Here is a 10,410-nt window from a genome sequence, read left to right as displayed (position 1 = left end):
GAAGGCGGTGATGTTCTTAAACATATATGGTGAATCAAGCAAGGGTGTTCGACGTGGTGGTCCATAGGTCTCTAGTGGTGGCGCTGGCTTTTGGGTTTTGCAGACGAGTTTAGAGAAAAGGGAGAGAGAGAGAGAGAGAGAGAGAGAGAGAGAGAATGTTTTTTGCCGGTTTTGCAGTAAAGATATTTGGGTATAGCCAATTAGACCAGGGGTTTCACCGGTGAAATCACCCAAAATGAACCATATGGTGAAGATCGATGGTGTTCGAAGTGCAGATCCATCGGAGGTGTCAGGATGTTTCCGCAGCAGTGGAGCTTCATAAAATCGATTTCTTTCGGCAGCGTCATTTGTTTTGGGTTTGTGTACTTTTTGTTGGTGGGTTAGGGTTACAAATGAAAGGGGTAAGGGAAGAAATGAGAAAGAAGATTAAAACTAGTTTCAGATATGAAACTTTGAGTATTCGTAAATGCTCTTGTTATTCCCAATAAGACGGCATGGTAACAAATCGCTTCTTCTAAAGCGTGTCCCATTCGTTCCTCTCGCAACAATCCAATTAGTTCTCGGGGAGAAAAAACATTAGACATTTCATCTTTAGAAACCAACACTTTTAATGTTGTTTGACGTACAATAAATTCTAGAAGAGTCGTCAGTGATTGGTAAGTGGTGGTCGCCAACGGTGATGTAACGACCCAATTTTCACGCCCAAAATTTCATTTAAATTAAGTGGTTTGTAAAACATTTGTAGTAAAACATCATATGATCATATCTTTTCATAAAACATATCTTGTGTCCGAAATCCCAAAACAAGAAAATAATAATAATGTCAGAGTACAATCCCAGAACATCTCGTAATGCGGAAAATCAATATGTGTGTGTATGATGTGCCACTACCGCGTCGACTCCTTCCCCTTTGCCGAAGAGGTACCTAAAACCAAAACTGAAAACTGTATGCACGAAGCTTAGTGAGTTCCCCCATTGTACCACGTACCATACAATCACATTACATACATACTGACAGGCATTTCTGGGGTGCCGACCAACCCGTACGGCCATTCTGGGGTGCCGACCTACCCGTGTCGAGCCATTCTGGGGCGCTGACCTACCTGTGTCAAGCTATTCTGGGGTGCTGACTACCCATCGGTCCTAACAACCGAACCTTGGGGGCTATTTCACCCCTTACTACTACTATCACATATATCATATCATAATCTATTGTCAGACATATCTGGGGTGTCCGACCTACCCTTCGGTCCTAACAACCGAATCTCGGGGACTTTCCCCCTCCTACTACCTCTATCTCATATAACATATCATGCTAGCAGTTAAACATATCATAACATACTGTTAGGCATATCTGGGGTGCTTAACCTACCATTCGGTCCTAACAACCGAACTTTATCGCTATCACATATCTTATCACGCTAGCACATAACATATCAGTTAGCAACAACACAGATGAATATCACAAAGACAAACATCTAGCATATGATCCCTACTGGTGGGCCCACATTGTGGCCGTAGACCCACCGCTACTGGAAGGTAACTCACCTCTTAGTAGCTGCTGAACTGTATGGGAATCCTCTGTCTGCTGTTGCTGCTCCGGAAATCCTCCGGCTAAAATTCCCACAAAACACTTAGTCAGAAACTGACATTTACTCTTAGGGTAAAATGACCATTTTACCCCTTACCAAGTCAAGTCAAAGATAAAGTCAACTTCCAATTGACCTGAATCGCCGAGTTGGCTTGCCAACTCGCCGAGTCCTTATCCTTCCAATTGTCCTTAAACCCTCTTCTACTCGTCAAGTTGGGCCGCCAACTCGACGTGTTCTTCTTTCATATGAAAGACACATGAAAACTCATCCGACTCGCCGAGTTGGATGAGTCGAGGACGGAACTTGTTCATCAGATGAAGGTGGACTCGCCGAGTTGATGAACAACTCGTCAAGTCCACCTTCATCTGATGAACAAGTTCCGTCCTCGACTCTCCGAGTTGATGAACAACTCGTTGAGTTCTAAGAAGATTGTCTTGGACTCGCCGAGTCCTATGAACTTCCAGAACAATGGCTTAGTCCAGAACGTTGGGTCACCTATTGGTACCCGCTTAAAACCTTTCCACACTCAACTGGGTCCTTATGACCCTCAACTGATATGGGACAAAACCCTGGACTCGCCGTGTCCAAGAACGGACTCGCCGAGTTGGGCACAACCATTCACTGAATCTTCGATTTCTGATGTATAACCCTTGATCAAAATGTAGATCTATGCTTCTACAATCGATCTAGCACGTAAAGTTACAACCTTTACGTGCTTGAATGGGACTTTAAGCTCAAAAGGTCCTAAAACAAGCTCTCACAATGCATGGGGCTTCCCTTGAGTGCAAAAGCCACTCCTTTCTGCCTTGTAACCCCTCTAAGGACCTAGATCCGAAACATCAACCTCAAACCATGCTTGCAATCATGGTTGGTGACCAAAATGGCTTAGAAAAGCCCTAAAACTCCACAAAATGGGATCTATCAAAAGAGCAAGCAAGGTATAGACTTTATACCTTCCGAAGTCTGCAAATGGTGCTCAAAACCGAATCCTTCTAGCCTCCTCTTGATCCTTCAAGCTTTTCCTTCCTTCCTTGGATCACAAAAGCACCAAAATCACTCCAAATGCCTTAGATTGCTTCAATAACGGTTAGGGTTTGCTATGGGGATCTTCTGGGAGCAAATGGGACTAAGGAGGCCGAGTTAAGGTATTTAAATAGGGTGCAAACCCTTGGATTAGGGTTTTTGCCCAAACAGGGTCTACTCGCCGAGTCCGGGACTCGACTCGCCGAGTCCACAACTTAAACTTCGCGCCTCATCCCGCTTCTACTCGGCGAGTTGGTCCTTCAACTCGTCGAGTCCAAGACCAAAAACAAAATATTTAAAGATTTAATAGAAAGAACACGTACCAAGAACCAGGTGCTACAGGTGACCTGGGTAACAGACGATGGTGGGGTGTTTGTTCACATGGAATTTTCCAATGAGTTAAAAAAATGAAGGAAACGAATTTATTAGAGATGGGTGGAAAGTGGAAACCATGGACTTTTCATATTATTTTGATTTTTTAAAACAAAAGTGTAACACCTTGAATAAATAAATAACTAATAAGTATATAAACAGTAAAAATCCATTAAGGTCATATTTGTCTGTAAGTGTTGTAAAAATCCCGATTAATCTCTAATTAATCCCTAGTCGCTACTTAACCGATTAGAGAGCGCCTAACGATTAATCCATGCATACAAAATGACTGAAACAGTAGAACCCGATAGAATTTTAACACTTTGAAGAAGTTATATCTCAATAGAAACTATTTGAGGTATGATTAGTGTTGTATTTATCATATTAACTTATTTTGTTATGATATTAGTGGTATTTATGAACTTTTATATGATATTAGTCATATTTAATTTTTTTTATTTAAAAAACTAGCAATTAATGGTCCCCGATTAATCTCCGCCTAGCCGATTAATCCTTTGACCCTAGTCCACTAACTAGCTAACGTCGAACGATTTTTATAACATTGGTCTTTTTATATTGATTAGAGACCAAACACAGAACAAATTTAAATTATAAGAACAATTTAAGTTAAAAATAATAATAATAATTTAAGGACCAAACATACAAATTACCTAAGACCATAGGTATCATTCACTTAAATCATCTCATCCATTAGTCAATAAAGTAACATTGGTCCCGGCATATATATATATATATATATATATATATATATATATATATATATATATATATATATATAGAGAGAGAGAGAGAGAGAGAGAGAGAGATAGGATCAAATAGGAACATCAAAAATGATAGGAACCGTGAAAACAATTTTTGGTCTTAAAATTGAAAAAAATAAATGGTCAAAATTTAATTTTATTTATCGTCAAAATTCCGCGAGATGATATGACATTTTTGTAATTAACTGCGAGATTTTGATAATTTTCAGAGAATGTTAATTGTTTAAAGGGTATAAGTGACAAAATCAAAAAGATTAAAAGGAAAAAGGGAAAATGAAAATGAAAATGAAAATTCAACATATGGCCTCTCCAGGAGCTGACACATGTCCTTATCTCAGGATGACAAGTGTCCAACCCTTATTAGCTGGTGGTTTTTTTTCCACCCACTTAATTTTTCGTCCATAATTTTTTTTTCTTTGAAAAAAAAATCTGAGAAAAACAGAAGGCTCAAACTTATGACTCTATTTTTATACCAATTTCAATGGTAAATATGAAACGAGCCATAAGGCAAAAAGTTATTTATAATATATGAAAAATCTGGAAGTGGAAGTCTAGTCTTCAATCGGAAAAACAGTGAGTCATTTGGAGATTTTTAAAAGGTTTTATGTTCATTTTTCTAAATGTTGTAAAATGGAACATGCTAAAAGATCCGTCTTGTATTACATAAGGTTGGAAATATGTAAAAATCTAATTTCAGAAAGAAAAAAAAAAAAAAAAAAAAAAAAAAAAAAAAAAGACTAGATTTGTAGTAGATACTACTTTTTTTTTTGCAAAGATTGTATTGTATTACGTTGGAAATATTTAAAAATCTAGTTTTTTAGGTTGACACGGAGGAACCCACAAATTTTTTTCTATTAATTCAAATAAATCAAGATATATATTAGATTTGAAATTTAAAATTTAAAATACGTTATTTGAGATTTCCTAATATATACTTTCTTTGTGTTTATACACTATTAAATAAATAAAGGAACTAAAATTTAAGATTTATAACCAATTTAAATCTATTAGAAATGTAAATTTAAATTGATTTCTTAGGATTAAAGTTTTTAACATCTGCAGTCATTTGGTACCTATTCTACTGCAAAGGGTTATAAAGGTAGTTCGCAGACTTCATGAATTTTAGCTTCAAAAAAACAAACAACATCTAAGTGTTAATCTTGAGCCTTACGGCCTTGCCATTGATTTAGATTTAGATACCTCAGTTATCTATAGAGTTATATAAAGTTTCATGATGGAACAAAACAAAAACTTAATATTTATATAATAGGGAAAACGACGCAACGGCCTTACTATTTATTTCGACTTTGCTCTTTCAATCCCTAAAGTAATTTTCTTGCCTTTTAAGAGAAAAAGTTGATACCAACCTGCAACCTAATATACCATGTTACATAAGTCACGTAAACACTTAAAGCTGATGAAGCTTTACTATCTATATGATTTGGCATTTTTTTAGTAAAAAAAAGTAATAAAACTCTCTCTCTCTCTCTCTTGGGCTGATTTTCTTTTTTCCCGACTTTGAAACTTGCATCGATTTAGGTAGATTCACCATCACAACCCTCACCAAACTTTCATCATAATAATCCTACATCACCATGCTTGTGCCTCCATTCTCACGATCAATCCTCCACAATCTGTCTTCATCTTACTTTTCATACACCCATCATAGACCCAAATCATTCTCCATCAGCGAAGACCATAATCTTGATTGCCCTTCACTATCACAGATCAACACCACCACAACCTTTGTGGAAGATATATAGGGATGAAGGAAGGAGATTACGACCCGTCTTCATTACTAACCAAGAAGTGTCTCTATTACTCACACTTGAACCTATGGTTGATGATTTCCAAATCAAGTATTGGAATCTATCGAGAGGCTTTTTCTAAAGTGGGTATTCATGGATTCTTCTGTCACCCCTTATTCCTGTCATCTCATCAATTAAGCACTCTGATTTTTGAAGTGGGTGTTCATGGGTGTTGGATGTGTTCTATTGGACCCGGGTTGCTTTGGAATCGATGGCCGCTTCCTAGAAACCATCTCCTCATTTTTGGTTTTGGTTTTGATTTTGGAATTGAGATATTGAAATTTTTGGTTGTTTTGGAAGCGGTGGTTGCTTTGGAATTAAGATCTTCACCATGTTTTGATTTTTCATTTGAAATATGCATTTTCATTAGGTCTTGATTTTAGCTTTGATTTAGATTTTGGAATCGGGATTTTCATCAGGTTTTGATTTTCAATATTTTGACTTTGATTTTGTACAGTTTTGATTACAATGTAGTTTTGATTTGGGTTTGTTTGGGTTTTGTTTTGGTTTAATATTCATTAGCTTCATCCTGTGAAAATTGTAGAATCAAGCACCATGGAAGCCATTGAAGACGATGGTGGCCATGATGGTGTGGGCAGAGCTATAGCTGGTGAAGATGAGTTGTACATTGGTTCCTAATTGAGAGAGAGAGAGAGAAAGAGAGAGAGAGAGAGAGAGAGAGAGAGAGAGAAAGAGATGTGGTTTCATTTTGTAAAAAATAACCAACATATTTTGTTTTTTTAAAAGGTACGAAAAAAAAACTTTAGGAGAGAGACATATGGCAAATTGGTAACCGGGTTACCCCTTAATTTTGTAAAAAATGATCAAATGGACCCGACAAAAAAAAAGTTTGTTTTCTTAGGGAGGAGGGAGTCGTTCCCATTGAACCCACCGAACCCACTGCCACATCAGCTTTTCTCTTTGATTTTTCTTCATCTTTCCAAACCCACAACACACGGAAATCCTATCTTTTTCAACCCACTCAATTAAAAAAAATACTAAACGACTAAGGTACAAGTCTTAAAACATATGGTACAAAAGAAAATGAGAGAGAAAAAGTAGAGAGAGAGGATGAAGTGGGTTTATGAAAACAATTAAACAACCCGCCGAAGAGGGAGTGGTACCGGCGGTAACTCTATTGCTAATTAAGATTTTACCTTGATTATTTTGTATATTTTTTTTAATCGAGTGGGTTGAGTAGGTTGAGAAAGATAGGATTTATATGTGTTGTGGGTTCAAAGATGAAAAACAATCAAAGAGAAAAGCTGATATGGCAATGGGTTCAATGGAAACGACTCTCTCCTCCCTTAAAAAGCACCCAAAAAAAAAAAAAAAAACTTTAGGTACTGACATGATAAAATCGAAATACATAGTAAGGCGGTTGCATCATTTTCCTATATAATAAACTGTTTAAAAAACTATTATCACATTGCATATCCATATCAACTACGGTTTTGACTTTAGACATGTTCTTGTCAATACTTCAAAAGGTAAGAAGTTAATAACTACTGAATATTATACGAATAAAAGTCAAGTGGCTAAACCTCTTTAAAAAATTTAAGTGCCTAAAACTATATAAAATAATTGTTTTACATATAAATGTACAAAATTCTTGGATTCTTTTTGTTCAAATGTATGTCAAAATGTTATGCATTATGAAGTCTAAGTTGACATTAATAATACATACTTTGATTTGATTAAGTATTACATCATGGTTAGCATGTAAGGTTGTATCATCCAATTTTAATATTTTCTTAAATGAAGACTTTTCATGAGTCGACCGAGAAAACCAATTGTCTTTATTGTGAACCATAAAATATGTAGGTGAATAAAAAACGCACCTAGTGTGGTAAATGTGATTTGTCTATCAAACAGATTTAATAAGTAACATGTAACGTCCAAAATAGCAAAAACACAGGATGCATGTCAAGAATAGTCGTGACGTGTTTTCCAGTTACATTTTGAAAGCAGAAAATGAATGATATGAAGAGAAAGAAAGCGTCAAAAAAAACACAAAAACAAGCAATCAATTTGTTTTTCCCTAGTGAAAGATAAAGATGAAGATGTGGATGTGAAATTCAAATGGTACTTGAAAGGTACACAAACTATACAACCACTATATATCACAAAATATAAAAAGCTCAAAAGATAGGCTTTGTGTCCAAAAAAAAAAACTAACAAACAAAAAGAAAAAGAAAAAGAAAATCAATGGCAAACAAACAAATAAACATGGAATGACAAAGCTGATGAATGAGAATGAGAGACTTTTTACCTTTTACCATTCCTAAATCCCCAAACCAAAGATGATAAGATGTAGTTTTACTTGCCACAGTTGAATCCCCCACAAGCCGATAAAACTATAATGAGAATCAAAGCAATGATGATTCCAAGAACTATCAGTTTTATCTTCATGTTCTGCAACCACATCTTCCTCCTTATCTGTGTCCCTTGCGTCCTAAAGTCTTGTGCCTGTAAAAAAAACATTCCACTTTCAGATTTCTTCTTATAAACACATTGCTATTATAAATAGGTGAAAGCATAATGTTGTAATAAGATAGGTAGAATGCTATGTGTTGCAATTCTTGCACTTGACAATTATTTATTTCAACACACAACACAGAGACTTATTCAGTTTAACATACAAACAAACCCACCCTCACATTCTATACATGACACAGCTTGTAAGATTCAGTTTCCAATTCAGACACGATTTAATAAATAAATAAAAAAAACATGCTGATAGATTTATTGACCTGAGAGCGAAGGTTCTCTGTTTTATCCACCAGAAGTTCAATCTTTTCTCCACGGTCAAGAACCTACACATTCAAAATGTTACAAACAATAATAATCATAATACTGATGATGATGATGATGATGATGATGATGCAACACATCAAAAAGGGGTAATGTGTTCCATTATCTAATCAAACAGATAAAAAACTTTACCTTCTCAATGTTCTCCATCATCACACCCTTGACTTCTGAAACCTGGGCTTTGACTTTTGCAAGCTTGCTGATCTCTTCTGGATGGTCTACACAATACTGCATCTGTTCCTTCAGCTTGGGACTGAAGACAATGATGTGTGAGTAGATATTAGTGGAAGAAGAGGGATATTAGAGATTAGAGAATGAAAGCAAAAAGGAGTATGAGGTTACCCGAATTCTTTGTTGAGACTATTAGCAACAGCTGTAGCAGCTTTCCCACCTCCATATTTCTTAGTGAAATCCTCCTTTGCTCGCTCAAGAAAAGCCATGGGAACCTGTCTACCAACCGATTCAACCGCCACAACACAGTATGCTTCATAATTCAATCACATGTTAAACATAGAGTTAGTCACCCTGTGTTGAGAAAAATAAATGAAGCAACCCACATTCCTAATATAATAGTCGATAAAGCTAAAGTCTAAAATGCCACCTCAAACAGGGGAATTACATTCATATAAACTACAAACAGAGCATTACATGTATGAAAATAACATTTAAAGCATAACAATATGCTCCATGCAGTAGCTGCCAAGTAAGCTCATGGTTCAATCAGGCTCTATATTATGTAAGAGTTAATTCTGTAAACCGATGTTAAAGCCCAAAACATCAATAAATTCAATACCCTACAATTAAGTTGTTACTGTTAATAGCAAATTGACTAGAAATAGCAATCTAGCATGAGCTTGTTACTAAGATTTTACCCCATGTATCATGCATTAAAACAAATACTATATAAAGCAAACGGTGTCAACAGAAATGAAAAACCAATACCTCACGACTTAGCCTTGCAATACAATCTGGACTCAATATCACATACTACATCATAACATGCATATATGATATATCCACAATTTATCTTTGCATAGAACAGATACAATGGGTTCTAGCTTTGGAGTTTGATAAAAAAATAAATAAATAAATAAAACTCTAGGCGATTGATTAAGATCCAAATCTAAGATAACCCGCACCCATCAGCAGCAAACTAAAAAAAAAACAGTCAAAGACATTAAGTTCATCGACAAAAGGCAAATCAGACTAGAACGATCATGTAAACCTGAATAAATCACTTTTGAATCTAGTATGTATGATGCATAGTCAACCTAGTCCAACATAAATCAAACTAATCCTTGCAAAAATCTAGTATTGGCTAAGTTAAGATAAATAAGTTCAATCGCCACAAAGAGTAATGCAATAAGACATTTAAAATTCAAATCGAGTAAGATTTCAAAATAATAAATCATCAATTTTCGAAAATACGATCAGATCGAGAAAACGTTTTTCAGAATAACAAAAAGGCTAGAACAGATCGGACTCACTGAATCCATCTGCAACAAGGTAGTTGAAGGTGTGACCATCGCAGTTGTAGGTGAACTTGTTGTTCGTAGCAGGAAGCTTCTGGAGACACTGTGCAGCGATGCTAGTGAAATTCCCGGTGAACTCCGTGTACTCGGAGAGAATCACCGTCCCTCTGGCGACGAAACTGTAGATCAACGACTGCTGTCCCATCCCTCCGATGAATAAAGTGCGTGGGTTTGAGCGAGAGAGATGGGGAAGGAGTTTGTAGAGAGAGAAGGTTGAAGGGGACTACTCAGAGAAAAAGAAAGGGTTGGGGGTTTCCGTAGAATAGAAATTACGTTGTGGTTTGTAAAAGGGCTTGATTGCATCGGAAATAACGGGAATGCCACGCTCAGTTTCTTTGAATCCTGTCGGTTTTTGAAAAAATGCTTGTTTGGTGAAACTGCTTTTATTTCTGGTGTAACGAATTAAAATACCAACATATCAGTAACGAATTATTTTTTAAAAAGTAACAAATTCGAGATTGAAGCATGAACAGTTTCTTTTTTAACA

The 10,410-nt window shown here is 36.1% G+C and overlaps 1 protein-coding gene across 1 annotated transcript; it reads right to left on the bottom strand.

Moving 5' to 3' along the window:
* Positions 1 to 7,629: 7,629 nt before the first annotated feature.
* LOC145055491 (vesicle-associated membrane protein 722-like) lies at positions 7,630 to 10,180 on the bottom strand. Its single transcript, XM_079003837.1, has 5 exons — positions 9,879 to 10,180; positions 8,734 to 8,875; positions 8,524 to 8,644; positions 8,331 to 8,393; positions 7,630 to 8,046 (listed from the first exon to the last, which is right to left on the bottom strand). The coding sequence occupies exons 1-5, from the start codon at positions 10,066 to 10,068 to the stop codon at positions 7,897 to 7,899; spliced, it is 666 nt and encodes a 221-aa protein (XP_078859963.1). The 5' UTR covers positions 10,069 to 10,180; the 3' UTR covers positions 7,630 to 7,896.
* Positions 10,181 to 10,410: the final 230 nt, after the last annotated feature.

The sequence above is a fragment of the Lactuca serriola genome, chromosome 5, assembly GCF_051521515.1.
Source record: "Lactuca serriola cultivar US96UC23 chromosome 5, Lser_US96UC23_V15, whole genome shotgun sequence".
In the NCBI taxonomy this organism is placed as follows: Eukaryota; Viridiplantae; Streptophyta; class Magnoliopsida; order Asterales; family Asteraceae; genus Lactuca; species Lactuca serriola.
This window is presented reverse-complemented; position numbering and strand designations above follow the sequence as displayed.

What these genes read in the sequence shown, in the direction of transcription:
- LOC145055491 (XM_079003837.1), bottom strand. Translation starts at nt 10,068, where the DNA reads ATGGGACAGCAGTCGTTGATCTACAGTTTCGTCGCCAGAGGGACGGTG. An exon ending in CCTTGTTGCAGATGGATTCA is followed by an intron (nt 8,876 to 9,878) that starts GTGAGTCCGATC and finishes TGAATTATGAAG; the next exon opens with CATACTGTGTTGTGGCGGTT. An exon ending in AGTCTCAACAAAGAATTCGG is followed by an intron (nt 8,645 to 8,733) that starts GTAACCTCATAC and finishes CATTGTCTTCAG; the next exon opens with TCCCAAGCTGAAGGAACAGA.